General features: G+C 45.9%; 1 protein-coding gene across 1 annotated transcript; it reads right to left on the reverse strand.

Moving 5' to 3' along the window:
* Nucleotides 1–148: 148 nt before the first annotated feature.
* LOC128344292 (zinc finger protein 85-like) lies at nt 149–25,916 on the reverse strand. Its single transcript, XM_053294154.1, has 6 exons — nt 25,607–25,916; nt 25,121–25,203; nt 21,510–21,636; nt 18,472–18,552; nt 13,872–15,099; nt 149–2,227 (listed from the first exon to the last, which is right to left on the reverse strand). The coding sequence occupies exons 1-6, from the start codon at nt 25,686–25,688 to the stop codon at nt 1,048–1,050; spliced, it is 2,781 nt and encodes a 926-aa protein (XP_053150129.1). The 5' UTR covers nt 25,689–25,916; the 3' UTR covers nt 149–1,047.
* Between the last annotated feature and the right edge of the window lie 1,694 nt (nt 25,917–27,610).

Here is a 27,610-nt window from a genome sequence, read left to right on the forward strand (position 1 = left end):
CGAATTCCCGCTGGTATGTTTCTCAGACTATGGGAAACACCTATATTGAGCAGCAGCGATATAAAAAGATGCTGAAAGGCATAATCTCATACTGTGAGGGAGATGGCAATGGTAAACCCCTCCTGTATTCTACCAAAGACAACTTAAGGGCTCTGTGGGCGCCAGGAGTCGACACCGACTCGACGGCACACTTTACCTTTATGACAAGACCAGCTCTTCTACCAGATGTCTCCTAAATATGTATACATTTACAAGGTCTCGGTCTCTCTCTCTCTCACACACACACATATACACACACCTCTACCTATATATAATGTATATAAGTATGTATATATATTGTCCAATTCTCACTGTAAAGTTTTTACAAGGCACCTTGTTTTCCAATCATGTTAAAGAAACTGGCACAAAATAAATCAGAAACAAGTCTGGAACTCGGGAAATCCTATCTATACACTGCAGGGAGTGTGAAGGGAGGTTGAACAGGACTGATATCATAATCACCTCAACCAATAGGAGCAATGCTCTTGCTCCTGCAGAGAAACAGAAATCTTTAAATGGGTTTTTTAAACAAACGACTTCATGTGAGATGGGGGAAAATGGCAATGCTTCCTAGTGGTGAGCTGCTTAATGGAGTAACATTACTAACACATTGGTAATTATATGGCTTTAGGAGACATCCCTATTGCAGTTTCCGTCTTCTGGATTGCCATCTGGCTCTGTAAGAGGGGACTGCTGTGCCATTTTAATACTTCTGTGACATCTACCCATTGGAGGCAGCTCAAGAGTAATAAAATGACTACTGCAAAGAATATGAGCTCAGATGTATCACAAGTTGTCTCCACTGCTGTATTCATAGATGAAAAGGTGCTTGCTCCAGCCAAAGAGCCTTCCATGTAACAGGCAGTGTTTCCTCTAACAGAGATTCCCAGATGTTGTTGACTACAACTCCCAGAATCCCCAGCTGCAATGGCTTTTGCTTGGGGATTCTGGGAGTTGTAGTCAACAACATCTGGGAATCCCTGTTAGAGGGAACACTGATCACAGGCTTTAACAATGGCTCTTCCTTGGGTGCATTCTCCGATGGTGTGCATTGAGGTATGGCCTCTGATTGAAGCTTTTCCCACATTCCTGGCATTTCAAGGGTTTCTTTCCTGTGTGGATTTGTTGATGGGTGTTCAGGGCAGAGCTATAACTGAAGCTCTTTCCAAATGCCATGCATTTAAATGGTTTATCTCCTGTGTGATTCTTCTCATGTTTGGTAAGGCTGGACTTAGCACAAAAGCTTTTTCCGCACTCCAAGCACAAGTATGGCTTCTCCCCTGTGTGTGTTCGCTGATGTATCTTAAAGCTCGATTTATCCCGAAAGGTATTTCCGCACTCCAAGCATGTGTGTGGCTTCTCCCCTGTGTGGGTTCTTTGATGGGAATTTAGGCTAGAGATCTGAGTGAAGCTCTTGTCACACTCCAGGCATTTAAATGGTTTCTCTCCTTTGTGAATTCTTTGATGGGCAATAAGGGATTCACTACGGCTAAAGCTCTTTCCACATTCAAAGCATTTAAATGGCTTGTCCCCTGTGTGTTTTCTTTGATGTCTAGTAAGGGTGCAATGCAATGAGAAACGCTTCCCACACTCTGAGCATTTATAGGGTCTGTCTCCCGTGTGAATCCTTTTATGTTCAAGAAGGTATGATTTGCCACGGAAGCTCTTTCCACACGCCATACACTCAAATGGTTTCTCTCCTGTGTGAATTCTTTGATGTTTAACAAGGCCCGAGCTCCAGGTGAAACCCTTTCCACACTCCATGCATTTAAATTGTTTCTCCCCTGTGTGAATCCTTTCATGTTTTGTAAGGCCTGATTTTGCACAAAAGCTCCTTCCACACTCTAAACATGAGTGGGGCTTCTCTCCTGTGTGGATTTTCTGATGCATCTTAAGGCCTGATTTACCACTGAACATCTTTCCACACTCCAAGCAGGCATGTGGCTTCTCTCCTGTGTGGGTTCTTTGATGGGAATTGAGGCCTGAGATCTGAGTGAAGCTCTTCCCACACTCTAGGCATTTAAATGGTTTCTCCCCTTTGTGGATTCTCTGGTGGGCAGTAAGGTGGCCACTGTCTCTGAAGCTCTTTCCACATTCAAAACATTTAAATGGTTTCTCCCCTGAATGCATTCTTTTATGTTTATAAAGGCTGGAATTAAAACGGAAACTCTTTCCACACTCCGAGCATGTAAATGGTGCCTCTCCTGTGTGAACCCTTTTATGGTGAATAAGCATTCCTTTCTCTCCAAAGCGCTTTCCACACTCCAGACATTTAAATGGCTTCTCTCCTGTGTGGATTCTTTGATGGCAAATAAGATTTGAACTCTGCTTGAATTTTCCCCCACACTCCAGGCATTTAAAGGGTTCCTTCCCTGGATGGATCCTCTGGTGCAAAGCAAGACTTGTGCGGAGAGTGACTCTTTCCCCACTTTCCAAGCATCTGTACAGACTCTCCCCAGTGTGGATTCTTTGCTTTGTCTTAAGGCTTGAATTACTTCTCATTGTTTTTGCAGACACAGGATACTTTTTTGTTCTCTTTCCACTCTTTTGTTCTTGTTTGATTGGGAGCAAATGCAAGACTCCACTCTGACAGGCAGATTCATCCCTCGAAGTCTCTGTTTGGTTTCTCTCCTGCAGATTTGATCCATCTCCTCTCCCAGCATCTCCCCTGTCAGAGTTCGTTGATGGGAGATCAGCTGCAAGTTCTGACTGAAGCTTTTTTCATGCTCTGAGCATGTATTCACCTTCTCCTCCATTTGCATCCTGGCTTGATTTCAAGGCTTGATATCAAGGCTTGATATTCTGGCTTGATTTACAACTGAGTATTTTTCCACACACAAGACCTTTTCCCCTTCCTTTTCTTTTGGAAAATTCTTGTTGGGCTGGGATTTCTTGGAAATCTGTTTGGTTTCTTTCCTGCCTCCCTGGTTCCTCTTGATCAATGGAGTGGGTTTTTTTTCCATTTCATGGTTGGTCATTGACACCCCTCCTGGTTTCACATAATCCACATTCTTCCTATCATCTGCTGAAATAAAGGCAACACCTAGAAGATAAGTACAATTGAGAAGTTAAGTCTCTATTCACCCCAGCACAGTCTCTTTAGTCTTTTATCCACCCCAGCACAGTACCTCCAGTAACTGTTGCAGGTGTCTATCCTGTGCTTCTTTTGAGATTGTGAGCCCTTTGGGGACAGGGATCCATCTTATTTGTTTGTTATTTCTCTGTGTAAACTGCCCTGAGCCATTTTTGGAAGGGTGGTATAGAAATCGAATAAATAAATAAATACATAAATAAATAATTGCAGGGCCCCTTTCCGTATTTCAGTCCAGTTTTTGATTTAGTTACAGAATGAGAGCACATTGCTAACTGTGATGAATATCCCTCCTTGCCTGGGCAGTTCACAAAAGGAATGGCTTCCTATTGATCCTCTTATTCATCCCAGCAACGTCCGACAATGTGGATCATCGTATCTTCTTAAAATGGCTACGAGATGTGGGCAGCCTAATGGGACTAGCCTTTGAGAGTACTGAACTTTCCTATAAGTGCCTATGCAAAATGTCTTTGCATAGGAGAGGAGAGCTGGTCTTGTGGTAGCAAGCATGACTTGTCCTCTTAGCTAAGCAGGGTCTGCCCTGGTTGCATCTGAATGGGAGACTTGATGTGTGAGCACTGCAAGATATTCCCTTCAGGGGATGAAGCCACTCTGGGAAGAGCAGAAGGTTTCAAGTTCAAGCTTCTCCAAGATAGGGCTGAGAGAAATTCCTGCCTGCAACCAAGCTGCTGCCAGTCAGTGAAGACAATACTGTGCTAGATAGACCAATGGTCTGACTCAATATATGGCAATTTCCTATGTTCCTATGTCTTCACCCAGAAAATGATGGGCCACACCTCCGAGTAAATTAATATAAACAGCAGCAAGAGAAAGTTTGTGTTGTACGTGCACACGTAGGACAGAGAGAGCGAGCATGTGCAAATTTGTTAAAATAAGGGGAACAGAGTGGGATTATAGTCTATAATCTTACTTCTGCATTTTATGGATGTGTTAAGTTTGGAAGTTCGTTAAGAACAATAAACATTCAACAACACACATGATCTTTTCATCATTTGTTCTTTAGTAACTGATTTACGCTATCCAATTTCTTGGTCCCCTAAATAAATGATTAATATTATGAGAGCATCTTCTTGGATCTACTATATTGGATGGTTGAAGTCTCAGCAGTGAAGATCTGAACAGCCTCCTGGGGAAAAATTATACTGGCATAGTTGTGCCAGTGTAAGATAAGGCGTTTCAATATTCCACCATTATAAGCCCTGAACATTCTATTGGTCATACAAATCAAAACTATCTGTCAAATCTGCCTGTTTGCAGAAATCAACTAGGTGACAAGAAACACCATCCCTCCAAATATAGTGCAAATTTGTTGAAAAATGGCTTAGATGCAGCAGTTTATGGAATAACTCTTATAAAGAGGGGTTTTAAGTGCCGGCTACCTTTTTTCAGTACAGATAACATATCTTTAATTAAAATGTTTAATGCCTCTTTAATTGTCTCCAGAAATTCAAATCCATTTTAGAGTAGTGCCTTTTGCTTGTTTGAAAAACAACCACCTATTATTTTGTGAATAATTGATGTTAAAAATCCCCATAACAGTTTAGATGGCTAAGGCTATTTATTGTCAATTTTGCCCGCTGAGGGTTCTGAAGTCAGAGCTGGAAGGGGCAAATCCTGGCAGGTTCTAGAAAGTGACTTCCTTAGAGTAACTTTTGAATGTAGCTGTCAGGCATAATTAAACAAATGATCCCTTCCCCCTGCCTTTCCTTTTATGGAGTTTTGTTTTCTCCTTCTGCCACTTTTCTCTCATTCCCCACCCCAAAGTGGAGAAGCAAAGCTTGAAATAAGTTACTGAGAAGTCCATTGATTTCACTTGAGCTTACTTCTGATCAAGCACACAGAGGAATCAGGGCCAGTAGAGTCTCTAGACAAGAATGTGGACTTGATTCTCTGCCCTACCTCTTGCAAAGCATAGAAATGTTTACTGGAGGTGGTGGGAAACAAACATTTCTTTCTTGGGGGCTTACTTCTGAGTAAACTTGTGCAGGATTGAGACCAAGTCCCCCAAGCTAGGAAACCCCAAAGAAGTGCTGCAAGGAAACCCCAAAATCCATTCCCACCAGTTCCAAGAAACCAACAGCTAACAGCTAGAACCCCTGCTAGCTTGGCAAAGCGGCACCTTTTTAATGAGGTGATTCTCTTTATTTAGCAGGGGGAGAGTTACTGGCCCTATCCACCCCCAGCTCAGTACATCCAGTGACTGTTGCTGGTGTCTATCTTGTGTTTCTTATTAGATTGTGATCCATCTTATTTATTTATTATTTCTCTGTGTAAACCGCCCTGAGCCATTTTTGGAAGGGCGGTATAGAAATTGAATTATTATTATTATTATTAATAATAATAATAATAATAATAATAATCCTATATAATAAAATGGTTGGGTACCTGCGTCCGTGTCTTTTTCGGGTGTTCTGCGCATGCGTGGTGCGCGCGTGCGCAGAACACGGCGAGAGAGACACGGAGCGGGCGCCGGCCGTCATGTTGGGCGGGTGGAGGAGAAGCAAAGTGGCGGGCCGAGGAGAAGCAGCCGACGCCGGGCGGAGCAGCGGCAGGCTGAGGAGAAGCGGCGGCCGCCAGACGGCCAGGCAAAGCTAGGAGGCGGCGGGGGAAGCCGGGCGAGGCGGCAGCGGCTCCGGGTGGTGCCGGCCGTTTGCTGGTCCTAAATTTTCTGGGCCTAAATTTCCTGGCAGTCAATTTCATGGGATGACCCCTGGTTCTAGTGTGATGTGAGAGGGAGAAGAATATGCTTTCTTGGCTCTCAGTCTGAACGGAGGAGGGAGACAAAATCGCTAAGATGGAACTCTTCTTGACTTTGTGCCTTGTGTTTGTCTACATGCCTGTTCAGAAGAAGAAGATGGGGATCATTGCCTGGTTGCTTTGGAACATGCTGACACATAAAAGAACAAACCATTTTAAGGGTGGAAACGAACATGTTTCTGAACTATGCTCTGTCCTTTATTTGGCGTAGTTCTGAATGGACTAGCTATTTCTAGTGTTGCTCAAGGTTTTCTCCTATCTTTCAATTTGTAGACAGAGAAGGAGTATTATGTTTTTGAAGGGAGGGGGCTCTAACTCAGTGGGAAAGCACATGCAGAAGGTTCTAGGTTCTAGTAATAATAATGCAACAATTCATTTTGGATGAGAGAAGATCATACAAAATAATCCAATAGTGTCCCCGCAAACTTTCAATTCCCAGATGTTGACTACAACTCCCATCATATACAGTCACAAAGGCCTTTGGCTAGGGAATATGGCAGTCAACAACATCTGAGAATCTGTTACAGGGAACACTGTTTCTGCCTAAATTTGAAATTAAGTAGTACTATACTTAAAACTATACAAATAGAATATAGTAATATACTTTTATTTATTTATTGAATTTCTATACTACCTAATGTAGAAATCTCTAGGTGGTTAATATACTTAATACCAAGCCTTCTCAGTATTAATATACTTAATACCAAGCCTGCTCAGCTTTGCACCCACCCCCCGCCCAACTGTTTTTGGATGGCCATAATTCCCAGCCAGAGTGGCCAATAGCCAGGGATTATGGGAGTTGTAGGCCAACATCTGCAGGAGGACCAAATTCGAGCAGCCTCGCTTAATACTAAAAAGGTAGTGCTACCTACCACCCAACCCACAAAAGAAATAGGCAAGCAGGCAATTTTTAACAAGTTGTTCACCTTTACCCCCCAAACCCCATAAGATCCTATGGGGTTTGGGGGAAAGGTTAAAAATTTGTTTTTTAAAAAAGTCTCTCACTTGCCCATTTCTTTTGAGGGTTGGGTGGTTGTTAGCACCCATCATGCCCTACTACACAACCCACTTTGGTGTTCCTAGGAGCTACCCATGGGGAACAATGGGGTGTTTTGAGTTCCCCATCAATAATTTTTGCCCACTGAAAGAAGATATGAAGGGGGCATAACTAGCTATTCTTCTGAAGAATCTAAAGCTTCAGGAAAGGTTAGCATTTATTTGTCTGGTAAAAACAACTACTACTTGTTCAATTGATCAGTCAAATGATAGTCAAATACTTGCAGTGTTCATTTGCCAGAACATTCCTGAAGAACAGGGAGTTTTTCAACACCAACCCCAGTGTCCAGTTTTTCCCAGAAGCTTAATAAAACCCTATGGCCTTTTTGTGTAGTACAATATGGCCAGTGTAGTCTGGGGAGACCCAAGTTCAAATTTTCATTCAGCCATGAAACTCACTGGGTGACCCTGTGCCAGTCACTTATCTCTCAGCCTAACCTACCTGACAGGGTTGTTGTGAGGATAAACACAAGCATATCCTTAGGCTTCTTGGAGGAAAAGCGGGAAAAATGTAATTAATTAATACATAATAAAACAATATCACATATGGGGCCTCTCTGCCCACATGAGAACCCTTCAGATCAGTGGTACATAGAAACATAGGAAGCTGCCATATACTGAGTCAGACCAGGGAACTTGATTGAAACCTGCTCTTCCCAGAGCAGCACCATCTTCCAGTGCTTCTAGTCTCCTTTTCATTACAACCAGGGCAGATCCTGCTTAGCTAAGGGGACAAGTTATGCTTGCTACCACAAAGACCAGCTCTCCAGGTCTAATGACTGAGCACTTTTGATCTGTGTGTGTTTCCCATATTATTTTTATTATTATTTTTACATTTCTATCCTGCTCTTCCTCCAAGGAGCCCAGTACTACATACTGTTACCATGAAAGTTTCTCTTTCACAACAACCCTGTGAAGTAGGTTAGGCTGAGAGAGAAGTGACTGGCCCAGAGTCACCTAGCTAGTTTTCATGGCTGAATGGGGATTTGAACTCGGGCCTCCCCGATCCTAGTCCAGCACTCTGACCACTACACCATGCTGGCTCTTTCTTTTTTAAAGTCAGTAAGACCAGGATGCCTGTATATGTATTTGAACTAGTGCAGATATATTGCTGAGGAGCAATACCTCCCCCCACCCCCGGGACACACACACACACACACACACACTTACATACAAACGCAAAATGCCATTGTTTGCATGTGTCTGCGACACATCCATTTATTTGAGGGGCGTCATTTGATTTTTAGGGGGCCGTTCCAGGCATGTCTATGAAAGGGTTAATAGAACTGTAATACTGGAACACTTTCAAAACGCCTGAAAACCCATCTTTTCACTCAAGCTTTCCCAGCTTTTCAAAACGGTCTGTTTTTAATTTTATGGCTGTTTTTAAATTGTTGCCTTGTTTTAACTTTTATAGGTGTTTTAATTGTTTTTATGTTAACCGCCCAGAGACGAAAATTTGGACGGTATAGAAGTTAGTTAGATAGATAGATAGATAAATAAATAAATATTAATATACTGTTTTCAAGTGTTTCTTCTACATCGCACTAGTTTAGGAATCCAGGGTGATTTTAAAGGGGTCATTCCGGTCCATTGTATGCCATCCTGGCTTTTACACGACCGGGGGGGAAATGAAGCGTGCAGAGCTCCAGAATAGCCGCCTTTGTTCATAGACAGACCCCCCCCCACACACGCGGTCTAACTCCCTCGCGCCGACTTGGTCGAATCGACAGTAGCTCGCGCACCCCCCACGCCCCTCCCTCCTGCAAGAAAAGATGCACCCCCTCTGCAATCAGTCACCCCCCCCCCCGAAAACCAAAGGCGTCCTTGGCCCGGGCTGCTACTGCTGCCGTCGCCTTCTATTTTTTGCACTCCGACTGGCTCCAACCACCAAGAGCTTCTCCTCCCCACTGCTCCGGCGCCTCCCCTCACACGCCCACCAAAGTACCACCTTTGATTTCTTGCCTCCTCCTTCTACAAGACGAGCTGAATTTCCAGAGAGGTTCGCCAGGGCCAAAGAGGTAACAGACACACAGAATAGACTTCCGGTTCCCGCTTGAACACTCTCCAATGCTCGGCAGGGTGGATGTGGGCGGGATGAGGAAAGAGCAGCTCCTTCCATTCTGTGTGATACTTCTGCCCCCATTGATTGATTGATTGATTGATGGATGGATTAAGTGCCGTCAAGTCGGTGTCGACCCTTAGCGACCACATAGATAGATTCTCTCCAGGACGATCTGTCTTCCTCTTGGCCTTCAAGGTCTCTCAGTGGGGGCCCCATCTATTTAAACAGGAACCAGGAGTCAGGGCTGTGTGTCCTTCCCCACTCCATATCTCTGTAGTGCCTGGAGAGCATGCCTGGAAATTGATCTCCTGAGGAGCCGAAGCTTGGAGGCTGAGGAGGAGACCAGCAACATCTGGCAAGCAGAGTTCGAAAACGCCTGCCTTAATGTATTGCTGCAGGGAAATCCATGATGTTGCATTCTTAGATCCAGAGTCAAAACCCTAAACTCTTGCGTCATTCAGCCTCGGGGAGCTCCTCCGGTCAAGCCGTGCAGCCAACTCCTGGAGCGCCAGGACAAGCCTCCCCCTGCTCTGCCTGCACTTTCCTCAAGATCCATAGCTGGGTTGCTGTTGGACACAAGGGGGCCGTTCCTGACAGCAGCGTTGCCACTGGCCACAAGGACCACCCACCGTCCCCAGCAGTGGGACAGAGTGGACCCCTAGAACCAGGGGTCATCCCATGAAGCGGAAGGTTGTTATTTATTTATTTTTTACATTGACAGGTTTGCAAATTCAGGACCAACAAAAGTTCTTTTCCACACAGCACATAATTATTCTATGGACTTCTCTGCCGCAGGGTGGGGTGATGGCCACCAGCTCGGATGGCTTTAAAAGGGGCTTAGACAGATCCATGGTGGAGAGGTCTATCAAGGGCTACTAGTCTGGATGGCTATGGGCCACCCCCAGCCTCAGAGGCACGATGCCTCTCAATACCCGTTGCAGGGGAGCAAGAGCAGGAGAGAGGGCATGCCCTCACCTCTTGCCTGTGGGCTTCTCAGAGCCATCTGGTGGGCCACTGTGTAAAACAGGATGCTGGACTGGAAGGGCCTGATCCAGCCGGGTTGTTTGTATGTTTATTTATTTATTTAACATTTTATTTCCTGCTCTTCCTCCAAGGAGCCCAGAGAGGTGTACTACATACTTGAGTTTCTCTTCACAACAACCCTGCGAAGTAGGTTAGGCTGAGAGAGAAGTGACTGGCACAGAGTCACCCAGGAATGTATCATAACTGAATGGGGATTTGAACTGGGGTCTCCCCGCTCCTAGTCCAGCACTCTAACCACTACACCACACTGTTCTTATGATAGCTGGCGTGCTGCTGTGAGAGGGTTGCTCAGTGTCCCCTCCATTGTGGCCTACAGCTTGTTGGCCACTGAGCACAAGTGCCATTCTCCATCTTCTTCTTCCCTGTGCCTGACAGTGGGTTGCCATTGGTCAGGAGGGCATTGGTCACTCCCCCTCCCCCTGCCTGACTCCTGGGTCTCTGTACAAAGGGACAGAAATGGAGGAAATGGGGAGAAGATGTTCTTTGATAGAGATGGAGGTGTGTGAGGAGTGCAAGGAGCCAATAGGTCTGGGGCTCCCAATGGGGTCCATGCCTCTTGTACCCAGTGCACAGGAGATGATGCTCTCTGTGAGAGTCCTGGACCTCCACTGAAAACAGTGGTACTTAGCATGTCCCCTGCTAACTGAGCAAAGAGGCACCTTTTAAAAAGTGGGGATTCTCTTTATTGAGCAAGGGGAGAGCATTGGCCGTCTCCAGGGAGGAGATCTTGCGGTAGCAAGCATGACTTGTCTCCTTAGCTAAGCAGGGCCCACCCTGGTTGCATTGGAATGGGAGGCTAGAAGTGTGAGCACTGGAAGATATTCCCCTCAGGGGATGGAGCCGCTCTGGGAAGAGCCTGTAGGTTCCATGTTCCCTCCCTGGCAGCATCTCCAAGATAGGGCTGAGAGAGATTCCTGCCTGTGACCCTGGAGAAGCCGCTGCCAGTCTGTGAAGACAATACTGTGCTAGATAGACCAATGGTCTGACTCAGTATATGGCAGCTTCCCATATTTCTATGTTCCTTCCTGGATCTAGTCCCTCCCTCTTCCATTCCTCTACTCGGATTTAAATAGTATAGTATAGCAGAGGGCAAGTATTGGAGCCCAGAAGAGTGAATATCTCAAGAGCCTATGCAATGTGGGAATTACGCCCCCTCCTTCGTATAGAATCCAGCCTCTTCTCCCTCCTCAACTGGCCTCTCCCCTACAGAGCTTCACTCTATTTCACTGCAAGTGACACTCTGAATAGTGAAACCAATAGTGAAAACCCATTCGACCACCCATGTGTCCAAGCAATCATAGTAAGATATTATTGTGCATATTGACAAGAAGCTAAGAGATTTAAGAGAATCAAGAGGTAGGGGTGTGCACGGAACCGCACAGCTGCGGTCCGGCACTGTGGAGGGGTTCCTTTTATGGTGGGGAGGGTTTACTTATCCCTCCCGCCGCTTTGCCCCCTCCAGCGCTCGTATTTACTGTAGAAATTGGGACGGCAGGATACCTCCCTGCCGCCCCTTGCCCCTCCGCAATGTAAAAGGCTTCGGCAAGCCATTTACGCACGCCGCGCGCAAGATTTACGTCTCCCCGACGCCGGAGGCCTGGTCTACCGGCCAGGACGAGGCCGGGGAGACATAAAGCTTGCGCCCGACGTATGCGTGCGCAAAAGGCTTTCCGAAGCCTTTTGCATTGAGGAGGGGCAAGGGGCGGCAGGGAGGTATCCTGCCACCCCAATTTCTACAGTAAATACGAGCGCTGGAGGGAGCAAAGCGGCGGGAGGGGTAAGTACTGTACTGTAGACCACAGGAGGACAATGCGTAGGCAGATCTCAATTAATCTGCATGTCTGCAAACCCTCCCACCTTCCAAGGGGGTGGGGGTGGAATTTGCATCCCAACGTGGGTGTTCACTGGTCATTGAAGGACATTCGCCTGGTCATTCCAGACTGGTCAAGCCAGTTATCACTTGCTTTGCTCCTACGTCTAGTATACTACTTCTAATCAAAGAATCCTAGAGTGAAAGGGTGTGACTCCTAAAAACTAGCTTGCTGAGTCAACACAGGTCTGACTGGGTTGTTCAGTTGACTGATGAACTTGAACATACGCGTTTGCTGATGCTAATGGGCTGCTTGCATGCAATAGAAAGTCAGCTCCTGAAGCAAAAAACAAAAACTAAAAACCCAAAGCAATCATTGGCTGATGTATTTTGGTTTCGGCAATGTATGTTAAAAATATATAATACCTGAACAAATGTATTTTAGATACACAATACAAAAGTATTGAAAATACGTGTTTTTAAATGTATTTTAGATACTCCCGATCTCTGATTGAAATCTAGTGATTCTTCACACTATTCACTGTATAGTACTATGTCCAGAGAGTTAGTCTGGGTGTCAGCCACTGTTACATAACAGCAGCCCTGCTGGATCAGGCCCAAGGCCCTTCGAGTCCAGCATCCTGAACTAGAGGACATGCCCTCTCTCCTGCTGTGACTCCCCTTCACCTGGTACTCGGAGGCATCCTGCCTTTCAGGCTCGACGTGGCCCACAGCCGTCCAACTAGTAGCCGTTGATAGACCTCTCCTCCATGAAGCTATCCAAACCCCTCTTCAAGCCATCCAGGTTGTTGGCTGTCACCACATCTTGTGGCAGAGAATTCCACAAGTGGACTATGCACTGTGTGAAAAAGCACTTCTGTTTGTTGGTCTTAGATTTCCTGGCAATCAATTTCATGGGATGACCCATTGTTCTAGTGTTATGTGAGAGTGAGAAGAATTTCTCTCTATCCACTTTCTCCACACTATGCATGATTTTACAGACCTCCATCATGTCTCCCTGCAGTCGTCTTTTTAAAACTAAAAAGCCCCGGGTGCTGTAGCCTTGCCTCATAAGGAAGATGCTCCAGGCCCCCTGATCATCTTGGTTGCCCTCTTCTGCACCTTTTCCAGTTCTACAATGTCCTTTTTAGATGTGGTGACCAGAATTGCACACAGTACTCCAAGTGTGGCCAAGTGTATTAATCAGAACTGTTGTGCCTTCCTGCCCTCCTGATGGAGAAAAACAAACTGAGCAGTAAAACTGATAGGGAAAGGTCATGGAAAACCACTTGTCACTGTTTGTTCTTGAATCACGAGGCTATTTTAGTATTATTGAGCCATCCAAGTTTATACTTTGCTTTCAAATTGGAGGAGAAATCTGAAACTGTGGAAGTATCTGACTTCTGAAGACATCACCTTCTCCAAATGGAGATCCTGGTTTAAAGGAGTTCTGCTGTTTTCTCTAAAGAACAAGATGTGGCTATGGTGTGTTCCCACTCAATGCAAGCACAGAAGTTTAGCTGTGAAGAAAGGATAAACTACGGATGGAAAGAGGACAGAGTGAAATTGCATCAAGACACTTTATTAGGGTTACACTTCTATAGGTTACAGTCTAAACACACAACTAGGGGATTTTTCTGAAAAAGGAAATAAAATTGGGATATTGGTACAATAACTGCAGTTTCCACGTTGCCATCAGACACTGTTTTAAAGGTAGCCTGTGCCATTATAATCTTTGTATGGCAGCTGAACCCATTGGATGTGACCTAGAAGCAATGAACTAACAACATACAATAAAATGAGGTCACATTGACCACAAGAGCTGTCTCCACTGCATGCACTCTTGGATGGACCATGCAAGGTGGTTGCCCTGACAGAAGTGCTTCAAACATACTCGGAATTAACAAAGCTTCGATCCTGTGTGCACTCTTTGATGATGTCTGCTGAGCTGTGTTCTCTGTCCGAAGCTTTCCCCACATGCATGACATGTAAATGGTTTCTCTCCTGTGTGGATTCTTTGATGTTTAGTGAGGTTGCAACTGTCCCTGAAGCTCTTTCCACACTCAAAGCATTTATATGGTTTCTCTCCTGTGTGAATCCGATTGTGTCGCCTGAGGTTGGATGTATCAGAAAAGCTCTTCCCACACTCCAGGCAGCTATAAGGCTTCTCCCCTGTGTGGATTCTTTGATGATTAATAAGCATTGAACTGTTCCTGAAGCTCTTCCCACACTCCAGACAGCTATAAGGCTTCTCCCCTGTGTGGATTCTTTGATGGTTAGTGAGGCTGGAACTGTTCCTGAAGCTCTTCCCACACTCCAGGCAGCTATAAGGCTTCTCCCCTGTGTGGATTCTTTGATGGTTAGTGAGGCTGGAACTGTTCCTGAAGCTCTTTCCACACTCCAGGCATTTATATGGTTTGTCTCCTGTGTGTATTCTTTGATGCCTAGTAAGGCTCGAAAGCCTACTAAAGTTGTTCCCACACTCTGTGCATGTATACAGTTTCTCTCCAGTGTGAACCCTTTTATGGCAAAGAAGTTTTACTCTCTGACCGAAACTCCTTCCACATTCCAGGCACTTAAAGGGTTTCTCCTCTCTGTGGATTCTCTGGTGGGAAGTAAAGCTTGCACTGAACATGAATTGTTTCCCACACTCCAAGCATTTGTACAACCTCCCCTCTGTGTGGATTCTCCCATGTGCCTTAAGGTTTGAACTCCTACTGAAGGTCTTTGCCCATACAAGGCATTTTTTCCTTCTCTCTCCACACTTTTGTTCCTGTAGGTTTAGGATGAGGGGGAATGCCCCCCTCCAACAAGCACTGGGTTCATTCCTTGAAGGCTTTGTTGGGTATCTCTGCTGCTTATTCGATCCATTCTCAGCATTCTCCTGTCTTTGAGGTCTGTGCTGGGAGATCAGCTGTGACCTCCGACTCAAGATCTTTCCTTCCTCAGGGCATGTATTTGACTTCTCATCCATGTCAGTTCTGTAGTGTGTATCAGTGCTTGATTTACATCTCGGTGTTTTCCCAGACCTAGGACGTTTCCTCCTTCCCTTTCTACGAAGAGATTCATGTTGTAATGGAATTTCTTGGAAATCTACTTGGTTTCCTTCCTGCCTCCCTGGTCCCTCTTGATTGCTGAAGGGCTCTTCCTCCATTTCATGGCTGGCCTTTTCCAATGGCTGGCCTTTTCCCGGCCCCATACAATCCTTCCCAACATCTGCAGGAATAAAGGAAGGATCCTGGTGATGAATACAGTTGAGGAATTTATTTTCTATTCAACGGCCAAGTTCATCACCCTGTTACAATCTGGTTTTTGACCTGGTCATCGATTGAGGAACACTTTGCCCAACTTGATTAAGAGGCCTCCTCATCCAGAGAGCTGACAAGGGCAATGCCTTCCTCTTGATTCTCTTAAATCGCTCAGCTTCTTGTCAACGTGCACAATAATATCTTATTATGATTGCTTGGACACATGGGTGGTAGAATGAGGTTTCACTATTGGTTTCACTATTCAGAGTGTCACTTGCAGTGAAGTAGAGTGAAGCTCTGTATGGGGAGAGGCCAGTTGAGGAGGGAGAAGAGGCTGGAGTCTAATACGAAAGAGGGGGCATAGTTCCCACATTGCATAGGCTCTTGAGATATTCACTCTTCTGGGCTCCAATACTTGCCCTCTGCTGTACTATACTATTTAAAACCGAGTAGGGGAATGGAAGAGGGAGGGAATAGATCCAGGAAGGAACATAGAAACATAGGAATCTGCCTTATACTGAGTCAGACCATTGGTGTATCTAGCTCAGTATTGTCTTCACCAGAGGCGTAACTACGGAACACGCCGCCCAGGGCAAACACTGAAATTTCGCCGAGCCCCCCCCCACCCAAGCGCCCAGAGCCTTTGAATGGATAGGGCGGTAGTTGTAATAAAAATAATAATAAATGCAACTTACCACGTTTTTATTTATTTTTTGTTTTTTTCTCTCTTAGCAAGAGAGAGCCTGGCCCTGCAGGTGGCAGCCGCCTGCTGCCGTGTGCGTCCTCTGAGGGGATGGCTGTGCGTAGCGGGGGAGCAAGCGGAGTCCGGACTCATCCCCATAGCGGCGGCTGCCACCAGAGCAACACCGAGGCCTGCCGTGTGGCCCGGCGTTGCTAATCAACTGAGATGGGGCAGGAGCGGGGGTGAGCAAGCGGCAAGAAGCAAGGTCCTTGACTTGCGGTGGCGTCCTCTGCTGGCGCAACAGATGTAACATAGAGCGCGACACCGAGGCCTGCTGTTCGGCCCGGCGTCGCTTCTGAACTGCAAGGCGCACCTGCGCATTTTCAAACTTTGGCGCACAGTCGTGCCTTGCAGTTCAGAGCGCGACGCCGGGCCTAATGGCAGGCCTCGGCGTCGCGCTCTATGTTACATCTGTTGCGCCAGCAGCGGCCGCCACCGCAAGTCAAGGACCTTGCTTCTTGCCGCTTGCTCACCCCCGCTCCTGCCCCATCTCAGTTGATTAGCAACGCCGGGCCACACGGCAGGCCTCGGTGTTGCTCTGGTGGCGGCCGCCGCTATGGGGATGAGTCCGGACTCCGCTTGCTCCCCCGCTGCCCACAGCCATCCCCTGGGAGGACACACGGCAGCAGGTGGCTGCCTCCTGCAGGGCCAGGCTCTCTCAAATAAATTTTTATTTTAAAAATGATTTTTTTCAGTAAGGGAGGGAATGTGCGGGGGAGTCGTGGCACCTTTTGGCGCTCCCTCCTCAAGTGGCACTCAGGGCACGTGCCCTGCCTGCCCCCCCCCATCGTTACGCCCCTGGTCTTCACAGACTGGCAGCAGCTTCTCCAGGGTCACAGGCAGGAATCTCTCTCAGCCCTATCTTGGAGATTCCAAGGAGGGAACTTGGACCCTTTTACTCTTCCCAAAGCGGCTCCATCTCCTGAGGGGAATATCTTGCAGTGCTCACACATCAAGTCTCCCATTCATATGCAGCCAGGGCAGACCCTGCTTAGCTATGGGGACAAGTCATGCTTGCTACCACAAGACCAGCTCTCCTCTCCAAGGGAGAGGAGTGAAGGGAGTGGAATGGAAGAAAGGACCGACCCAAATGAGTCCTGGTCTGAAAAATTGTTTTGGGTTCATCCAGAGATCCAAACTGGCAGCAGGAAAGCAAGAGACCCGTTCCCTTAATGTCCAGCAAGCTCTGTGTTCTAACAGCCACATCCCTTGTAGGATAATGTAGTCTGTACTGTAACATCTCCTTCCTAAGGAATGCATTCTCTTTGGCTATTCCTTGCCCCTTTCCATGCAGTGACCCATAATGGGTACCAACATCCAGAGCTTCCCCACTGGAAACTCTTTGCTCTGGTTTCTCTTTGGGTTAGGGGACAGAACCTGAAAACCACCACCTTTCCAGAAAAGGAGAAAATCCCAGCAAGGGCAAGAGGAAATATTTCTGGCATGATTGAAACAAGGTTAAAGTTGACACTCCTGTCAACACACAGAGGGATGGAAACAGTTCAGCCTTTGAATCCTTGACAAGCTCTTATGGGGAAAGAACTCTGAAGAAGAGCGTGTATGAACTCGTAGTCTGATGGGCAGAGGTGCTCTTACCCCTGGACTTCCAGGTGGAAATCCAGGGCCTCCATACCTCCTGGGAGCCTCCAAATCCTCTTCAGTCTGTCCCGGGTGGTATGGTTGCTGTGCCACCAGTCCACACTGCACTGTGTGGCTGAGCATGACCTCTTCTTTCGAGAGAGATTGTGGAAAGAAATTTGTGGGATGGGAATATGTTGTCACATACTGAAATGCCTTTGCTAATGCGTATTTGCATAAATATACCTGTTTTGTTGGAAGTGAAGGACTTTGCACTACCTCATGCCTCAATGACAGAGGGGGATAGACTAGTGAGTCAGAGGCCTAGAGGGGTCAAGATACTGGTCATTCCTCCTCTCTACTGCTCTGACACTATCCCTTTGATATGTAGATTTCTACTCTCAGGGACTTCCTTCCTCCTGACTCCCTATCACACATGCTCACCTCTCTCTCTGCACCATGTGTGCAGAGATGCAGACAGCATCTATCTGCATCCAGCTAGCTAGCTAGCTTAGAGATTCTATCTCTCCACTTTCCTATCTAGAATGGAGTTCTCCAATAAAGACTCCTCATATTGATTTGAAACTATGAACTGGCTCCAAGTTTCTTTTGGCTCTTAGCAGACACACATGGCTGGGCAGACTCCGCTGTGTTTTGCCTCTGTGAAATCTGCTGTAATAGAAGGGTTTTTTCTTACCAGAGAGAATTCCCAACATGTTTTATATTCTTACATTCTTGTGAGTTCAGTTGCGGTTTGTGCCCTCAAGAACCCACAAGTTAAACATATTGCGTGTGTGCACGGGTGTACATTTGTGTGTGTAGGGGAATGCTGATGAACTTGCTGTCTGAGATGGGGGCAAAGGCCTTTAGATCCAGGCTCCAAAATTACCTAGGGTGTACCTCTTCTGATGGGTCAGTCTGTGCTGGATGCAATAAGGTACAGAAGAATCCACCAGCCCTCCCAGGAAAACCCTCCTTTCCCCAACTACAGAGTGTCCCACCACACAACTAAGCAGCTACCTGCTGATCTCTCTTCTTCAGAGCTCCAGACCATCAAATCCTTCTCGTCTTCCAGCCAAGAGATGAGGTCAGGTTTGGAAACTATTTTGGAGAAAGCAGACAGAGAATTGTCCTGGTTACAATATATCCAGGTGTTGAAAAAGCAACCAGTTTTATGATCCTCTCCCCGTCCCCCAAAGACAAGAGGAGGGAAGTGGAGGTATTTGGATTTGCTTATAAGAGAGACAAAAGGCACTCAAAAGCATCAGCTGGATATTTCTGGGTACAAGCTCATTCCTAATGAGACAGAGGTTGAAAAACTGCTTTTTTGTGGAGAATTTTTTTCAGCCACATCTCAGGATATGCAAGGGGTGTCCTCACAGCCTCCCCTGAGGGAACTCAGAGGGCTGAGATTCTAACTGGGTGGACATTAAAAGATCTGTGGTTCTTCTGCCTTTTCACCCTAGAAGAAATCACTCACAGGGAATTTTTTTGACCATCATATCAAGAGTAAGAGTTATAGTACAACCGTTTTCAGACTTCCCATTTTAACTTGCAGCCCAGTTGAAGGCAACAACATTTTACATATTCATCCATCCACCCCATTCTTCTTTCAAGGAACCCAGAGCTGAGTACTTGGTTATGTTTACCCTCACAACAATCCTTTGAAGTAGGTTAGGCTGAGAGATAAATGACTGGCCCAACGTCACCCTGCATGTTTCATAGTTAAACGGGGATTTGAACTCAGGTCTCCCCATTCCTAGTCTACCATATATAATAAATGAATTAGTTGGAATAGCATGTAGTATTTAACTATCACATTAGACAAATATGTTACTTATACAGTGCCGTATCTAGGGTAGGGCAGACAGGGCATGTGCACCAAGCGCCACTTGAAGGGGTGCCATTTTCTAAAATTAATTTTTTTAAAAATGGCTGCCGGAAACAAAATGGCCACCATGCATGCTCAAATGGCCTCTATGAGGCCCTAGGCCAGGCCAGGCCTCACAGAGGCTATTTGAGCATGTGTGGTGGACATTTTGTTTTTAGCAGCCTTTAAAAAAAATATTTAAAAATGGCCACTGCACATGCTCAAATGGTCCCTGCGAGGCCCTAGAGGCATGCGGGGGGAGGGGGAACCTTTGCAGACTCCCCCCACAGCCTTTAAGAAGCCCCCCGAAGGGGCTACAGGTAAAATATATAATTCACTCTACACATATTTAGTTTGGCACTATGTACAGAGAATCAGGGCTTGTGAATACTGAGCTGAAGCTTATGAGCTAGGATTGTATTCATTTGCTCTTACTTTGCTTCTTGTGATAAGTGAGTTAATTGTGATGTCTTAATAATATGGCTATTAATGGTGAGTTTCTCTTTGAATCAGTGTGAAATCCTTAATATTAAGGTCCACTGGGAGTTTCTTGCTCTCTTTCTCTCATTTTAACTGTCTTACTGAAATACTAGAATATATTCCAAGCAGTGACACAGTTTACTCTGCGTATCCTTTAATTATTTTCAGAGTATCTGGGAAAAGTCAAATTCTCCATTTATTTTTAAAACTTATGTAATAGTGATGCTACAATGCATAGTAGAGAATTAGACAGGCACTTCTGTTTAGTTTTCCAAGTACACCTCCACATAGTATTTGGGTATTTCATGAGCCCCAGCATACTGAAATTTGTAGTTTTCCAGCATTTTTTAGTCTGGCTATGTCCACTGCTAAATAGTTTTTGAAATATTAAAAGATTAACAAGCCTGACTTGTATTTTTCAGCTGATATTATGGTAAAGCTATCTGAAAGATGGGTGTTGGGACATGGGGTGCAATTTCAGTGCTTGCCCTAGGCGCTATTTTCCCAAGATACGCCTCTGTACTTATAACGTGATGATCGCTTCACCTTCCTCTTTCGATGGGTGATAAGGATTTTATTGAGCAAGAGACCAAGGGCCCCAATATTCTACAACCCACTGGGTAAGGACCTACTTTGAAAACTTCTCATCTAGTGATGATCAGCTGTCCCACGGGAGTGGGTAAGCCCCCCTCTCCTGGTGCCAGAGTTTCTGAGCCTGTATTTGCTGCCTAGTTTCAGAGATAAGGTGTGGTATAGTGGTTAGGGTGTGGACTAAGCTGTGGGAGACCCAAGTTCAAGACCCCATTTGGCCAGGGCGCTTTCCAGATTGTGAGGCTTACACCGCAAAAAGCAGTGTAAACTGCAGTGTTTTGTGGCGCCAAATTCAAACCTCATTAGAGATCTGTTGTAAGGGGGAAAGGCTCCTACAACGGGCAAATACAGCTTATTTTTTTGCAGCGCAGATGTGACGTTATAGGACTGTGACTCAGCAATAAAATCCAAAAGAAGGTGTTAGAAATATGAACAGCACCTTCCTTACAATGGAGAGGCTGTGATGTCAACACACAGGCAATACGGAAGCACACTTCAGGGAATCATTGCAACACTGTGATAGGGTGGAATCTGGAAAATGCCCAGGAGTATTATTATTATTACTGTTAATAATTCGATTTCTATACCGCCCTTCCAAAAATGGCTCAGGCAGTTTACACAGAGAAATAATCAATAAATAAGGTGGATCCCTGTCCCCAAAGGGCTCACAATCTAAAATAAGATAGACACCAGCAACAGTCACTGGAGATACTGTGCTGGGGGTGGATAGGGCCAGTTACTCTCCTCCTGCTAAATAAAGAGAATCACCATGTTAAAAGGTGCCTCTTTGCCAAGTTAGCAGGGTAACAGTAGCATTATTCTCAGTCCAGCCTAGCTCACAGGGTGATTGTAAGGATACGACAGGAGGGAACATACATGCCATGCCGAGTTCCTTGGAAGAAGGTAGACTAAAAAGGGATTAAAGTTAGAATGGCTTGCTAATAAAGTTGTCTATTGGAATTTCTTTTTCTCAACAAACAAACAAACAAACCCTAACAAGGAAAAAACTTTCCCTGGATTAAGAATCATGGTTAACATCACCATATAAGATGGCAGTGGAATGGTCCATGTCCTTAACCAAAAATCTTTTAGCATCTATTAGCAAAGGGTTCCTTACCAAGAGAAGCCATGATTCTATAATTTTCCAGCATGACCTCTCTGTACAAAGCTCTCTGGTCATGATCCAGCAGAACCCACTCCTCCTCTGTGAAGTATATAGCCACCTCCTCAAAGAACACTGCATCCTGAAAAAAATTCTTTATTCAGACGTAAGTCACTTCCCCCTAATGAGACACGCACAGACACACCTCACCAGCTGGGACTGAGAATTTTCCTCACAGGATGCAAAGAAAGTGAGTAGTTGTCCAACAAGACCTTGTTAATTGATCAGTCAAACAATACTTGTCACTCTATTTATTTAACATATTTATATACTGCCCCAAACCTGTATCTCTGGGTGGTGTACAACAAAAACAATACAAATTAAAATGATTAAAACATTAAAATCATTTAAAACCAAACATTAAAAGCTATTAAAACCATAAATCAAATTAAAAGCCTGGGTGAACAAATGTGTCTTCTGTTCCTTTAAAAAGGTTTTCAGAGGTGAACCTCTCCAGATGATATCAACGCCGGGCAACGGGGTTGATGGTGAAGAAGATATTCTCTTAAATACCCAGGGCCTAAGTAGTTTTGAGCTTTACAGGTTATAACCAGCACCTTGTATTCTGCCTGGAAACTCATTGGCAGCCAGTGTAGCTCTTTCAACACAGGAGTTATACGGTCTCTCCGAGATGACCCAGAGACCAACCTGGCCACCGCATTTTGGACCAACTGCAGTTTCCGCACTATGTACAAAGGCAGCCCCACATAGAGGGCATTGCCATAGTCCAGTCTGGAGGTTACCAGCATATGTACTACTGTCCTGAGTTAGTTCATCTCAAGAAATAGACACTGTTGGCACATCAGTGGATAGAAAGCACCACTGGCCTCTGACACCAAGGAGAGGTTCGGATCCAGAAGCATCCCCAGACTGTATACCTGTTCCTTCCAGGGAAGTGTGACCCCCTCCAGAAGTGGCAGATCAAAAAATTGTCTCCCGAGTTCCGACCCCACACAATAAATACCTCTGTAAATAGCCTCTTATCTGGCTTCAGCCTCAGTTTATTATCCCTCATCCAGCCCATCACCAAATCCAGGCAGGCACTTAGATGAGGCAGGCAGGCACTTAGAAGAAGATGAGCCTTCTCCTGATGATGTTGCCATGGATAAATAGATTTGGGTGCAGAAAATCTCCTGATGATCTCTCCCAGAGGTTTCATGTAGATGTTAAAAAGCATTGGAGACAGTATGGATTCAATAGAAACACCATACAAAAGTCCACATTCAGAAGGACAGTCTCCAAACATCATCTGGAACCTGCTCGAGAGGTAGGAGTGGAAAAACCGCAAGGCAATGCCTCCCACCCCCAACCCCTCAGACATTATGGAAGAATACTATGGTCGAAAGTATCTAAGGCTGCCGAGAGATATAAAATGACCAACAGAGTCACACTCCCTCTGTTAATTCCCAATTGGAGATCATCGATCAGGCTGACAAAGGCAGTCTCCATCCCATAGCTCATGCGGAAGCCAATTTGAAATGGGTCTAGATAATCAGTTTCCTCCATGACTGCCTGGAGCTGGGAGGCCACCACCCTCTCAATCACCTTGCCCAGCCAGGGGCGTAGCAAGGTTGGAGTGGGCCCAGAGACAAGATTTTAAAATGCCCCCCCCCAAAGTCCAGGGCCTCCGCACACCCCAGACCCCCAAGGATTTAAGTCTGATATTCCAAAATAAGTATGCTGCCTGCAAATACATTTCACTGAATACACACACACACATAGTGATATATATTGAGTACTATACATTTGTATTACTTTTAATGCCTAGAACACACTAGAAGGATGAATGATTAAAATGGGCCCCTCGCTGCAGATTAGCAAAGGAGACTTTCAACCATGCAGGGTGAACCTATGTTTGTTTTCCCAGAATTCTGAACAAATTCAGTCAAGTTTGATTGCAGGAGGTTTTTCACAGGAGGCTTTTAAAGCCCTTTAAGACACATCTCCTCTGGAATGGAGGTGCTGCATTCACATGTTGGCCAGATTGACCCTGAAGTCCCTGCAAGTTATTGGGGAGCAGTTCACACACAAGAAAAATAAAATAAAAGCACCACACATGCTTCACAGTTCTCACTCAGACCTTCTGGGTTGCAAAACAACTTGAACATAAGTGCATTTATAAATGAATAAATAAAATTAATAAAATACTGTTCCAGAAGTTTTTGCAATTTTCTGCCATGAAACAAGCCACTTATAGGACTTTTTAGATAGTTTTTTTTAAGTCAGCAAATTTTCCAAGCTGTTTCAAAATAAATATTCAGAGACTTCTCGGTCCCTCCCCCCCCCCCCCATATCCAAGCCCTATGGCAAGCAGATCCCTATATATGGGGGGGGGCAGGAAAGGTAACCACAAAAAGGAGTTCACACTCTACCTGGCAAATGCTGGTCTGGGTTAAGCAGTGCAGCAAGGGGTCTTCTGCTGCAGAGAACACTCTGGCGGCTGCCTCCTCCTTCCTGGCTTGCTTGGGCCCTACTCGAGCTCAGGCTTCACTGCGGCCTACACGGAGGCCTCCGTGGAAGCCCCGCCCACCCGCCGATCAGCTGAGTGGCGGGAGAAAAGGAGCTCTTGGCAGCTTGTCTGCTGCTTCCATTGCGGGCCAGGTGAACAAGCAGGAGAGACGGCGAACAGGGCAAGTGGCTGAGAGGCTATGGGGCTGGGCAGGGGGCAATGGGGAGTCACATGAGGTGCCTCTGGGGTGCCCCTCCAGGCAGTGGGGCCCCCAGACAACTGTCTCCCCTTGCCCTATCATTGTTACGCGCCTGTGCCCAGCCATGGAAGGTTGGAGACAGGACTGCTTAATTCTGAAGGATTCAAGGCAGGCTTCTTCAGAAGAGGTCTAATAATTGCCTCTTTGAAACTTTATTTCAGGACATGAGCAGAAAAACCTCAACAGCAGTATACTTGTTTGATATAACTGAAATTGACATGATATAAAAATAACCACTCTTCCATAACCAAATTGTAACCACCAACTAATCATCAGGGATGGCGACCTTAAACACACCTTGTCTAATCTTACAAACTGCAGCACAGAATTTTGCAACCTTAGCATAATTTTCCAAATTAAGACCACAACACAACACGCTTCAGAACATCCAGGGTATAAGGTTGTGAGTGGAGAGATAAGAGGCCCTCGCAATTCTCTGTCAAGGCGGCAGTTCAAAAGAACATGCTCAGTAGTTTCAATATGGAGACAATGGCCTCATTCACATGCGGAACTGTGAGTAGCGTTTCCACAGCCCACCCCTCCAGTGTCCACATTCATATATCCTGGAGAGCATCCTCACTGCAGTCAGCAAGACTGCAGCAGTGGTGGTGGGTGGGGAGAGATGGTGGTGTGGGCTTCCTTCTTGCTTGAAGAACAGGCCGCACAGCCAATCAGGGTGGGAGAAGCTTCTTCCATCAACTCCAATTCAGCCCAATGCAGCCTCCAGCTGGGCCTTCTCCACTTCCCTTATTATCCATGTTAGACTGTGCACTGCCTAGAGGCATCCATATGGGGTGGCATTAAAATGTGTTCAATAAATCAAGAAAATAAGTAGTAGCGTATTATCACAGTACCTACCTGAGAAGAACACACATCAGCTATTCCAACTCCAGCTAAAAGAGGAGACCATCTAGAAGACGGCATAGATGCCATCCTACCACCTGCAAGGGGCAGAAAGGTGATGGAGAGACATTTATGGTACACACACACACACACACACACACACACACTCTTAGTATTTGCCTTCCTTTCTGCATCTGCCTTCCTATTTGCTTCAAGACATTGCTTCTGTTCTAGAAACGCTTATGTGCGTCCCAGCCCCACACTTCTCAGTTCCTTTGTTCCCATCTTTCCCCATCTCTTGTACTCCATCACTAGGCAAGACTTCCATCCAGACACCCACCTCCCAGCCTCCAAACTCTCAACTTGCTTCTCCAAAGCCGTTACTGGGTTCCTTCCACACACCTCCAACCCCATCATTCACCCTGCTTTGATTTCCACTTCAGACCAGCCCACTAACTTGAAATCCTTTGGTCAAGGCCAATCCACAAGATTGAAGCTTACCAGACCACAAGGCAGGAGGCCCTTGGCTTGAGAGTTGCACCCTGCATCCAGAACTGCTGGTGAAATTTGGAAATGAAATCATTTTGCTCCAGAGTGGTACCAGTTGAATTTTGCACCCAAACTGCTAGCATAAGAATTGTCCATCAAGGGTGAGAGAGGTTGCAATAAAAGTCATTCCCTCAGGGGCCCTAGTGAGGATGATCAGCCAGGAATCCAGGTGCTTCAATAAGTAGGAAGGGGTTGCACCTGAGCCTAGTTCCAGGCCCAGGGAAATGGGGGAAGGTCTTCTACTGGGCTAGTCCTGGGAGATATTTACACCGTGAAGAGCATCACTTTTGAATGGTGGTATTTTGCAGCAAGTGAAGCAGGAGAAGGTCCTCAACTGATAATTAAAGGGACACAAAGTGCACTTTTACTGCATTGAATGGGGAGAGGGGAGAAGGTTTTCTCCATGTCACAAAAGTCTAATCAGCTTAAAAAGTAACCACAGGACTGCTAGGTTTAGTAGGACTGATGTACATTCGTGTTCTTTTGAAATAGAAACCAAACAGGGCAGTGGCCTGTTGATTTCACTTGGGGTTGGTGAAGAGGGGAATGAAGGATATGACCTTGCTGCAGATATAAAACCCATGGGCAGTAGCCTGTTAAAAGTGTCCTAAGAATTCCTTTCTTTCTTTTTAAAAAACATTTTATATCCTGCTCTTCCTCCAAGGAGCTTTTAATTATTTAAAAAGCTGTTGTCCAATTAATTATGAGCATGTATGTGTGTCTATATATTACACAGGCAGAGGGGGTGCCTATGTATTCTGGGTGGAGAGGATTTTTTAAAAAGCAATCTATCATTATTTTCCACCTGCACACCTCAATCTTTCTCAAGTATTTCCTTTTACAATATTTGTGCTAAAGCAGGTATCATAAGCTCAGAATCGCCTGCTGAACAAGTGTATGAGTTTTTTCAATGAATCTTATAGGGAAATGGTTCAGTCATCCCATCCGGAGCAGAAGCTGAAAAGCACCCATGAAATCCCAAAGGCATGGTTGGATCTTTCCCCCCATATACTTAGAAGAGGAGGCTTTGCAAACTAATAGCAAAGCCCAAACCATGGTGGAGCGGTAACTGTGCACACAGGATCCAAGAACCTGTGCACAGCTGCCAGCTGCCAGCTGCAGGCTCTTTCTGGGTCTGCCGCGCACTTGTCCCCTGCTGTCGCCCTGGGCACCCTGTGGTGCCTCTCCTATGTGGCGTCAGCAGCATCAGTGGCAGCGGTCTCATTGACAGAGCAGTCCATGGTAGGCTGCCCTTCCTGTGTTGCTCAGTGGGCCACAGCGCATGCACAATGGCCTGCTGAGTGATCAGTACTGCACCCAGCTGCCTTGCTGTCCACTCAAATGGCTGCAGCCTGCCGTGCATGTGTGGTGCCAGTGGCCAGCTGAGAGGCAGAGGCAGAGCAACCTACCCTCTTCTGGGAAGCGCTTAGCCACTTCCTTAAAGGACAATTGACCCTAAACCCAAACAAAGAAAACCAATTCTCTACTCCAGGGTTTCTTTACCTTGGGCCTCTAGATGTTGTTGGACTACAACTCCCAGAATCCCCAGACATGGCCTTTGTGGCTGGGGATTCTGGGAGTTGTAGTCCAACAACTTCTGGTGGCCCAAGGTTAAGAAACCCTGCTCTACCCCTATATAATAATACCCCCCACCAAGGAAAAGAAAACCATAGGCACATCTCACAAGCCAGAAGGCAGAGTAACTGGGTCTTTGTTTGGAGAGCCATGGAAGCTTCATGGAGAGTGAGCATTTTTCTAGTGAAACAAAAACTTCTTTAACTGACCATTCAAACAGGGTTCAGATTCTTGCAGCATTCCTTGTGTAGAACACTGCCTAGGAAATGTGGGTCTTTCTGTCAAGAGGGAATACATACAAATCCTATGAAGCACAGCAATCCTATATAACCTTTTAAATCAATCCACCTTTATTATGGTCATAGACCAGCATAAAATTAC

The sequence above is a fragment of the Hemicordylus capensis genome, chromosome 2, assembly GCF_027244095.1.
Source record: "Hemicordylus capensis ecotype Gifberg chromosome 2, rHemCap1.1.pri, whole genome shotgun sequence".
NCBI classification, from domain to species: domain Eukaryota; kingdom Metazoa; phylum Chordata; class Lepidosauria; order Squamata; family Cordylidae; genus Hemicordylus; species Hemicordylus capensis.

Excerpts from the sequence above, each read along its gene's own strand:
- LOC128344292 (XM_053294154.1), bottom strand. The coding sequence starts at position 25,688 with ATGATTTCATTTCCAAATTTCACCAGCAGTTCTGGATGCAGGGTGCAA. Across the intron at positions 21,637-25,120 it reads CTGATGTGTGTTCTTCTCAG|GATGCAGTGTTCTTTGAGGA; the intron begins GTAGGTACTGTG and ends AATTTTTTTCAG. Across the intron at positions 15,100-18,471 it reads TGAAGAAGAGAGATCAGCAG|ATGTTGGGAAGGATTGTATG; the intron begins GTAGCTGCTTAG and ends TTATTCCTGCAG.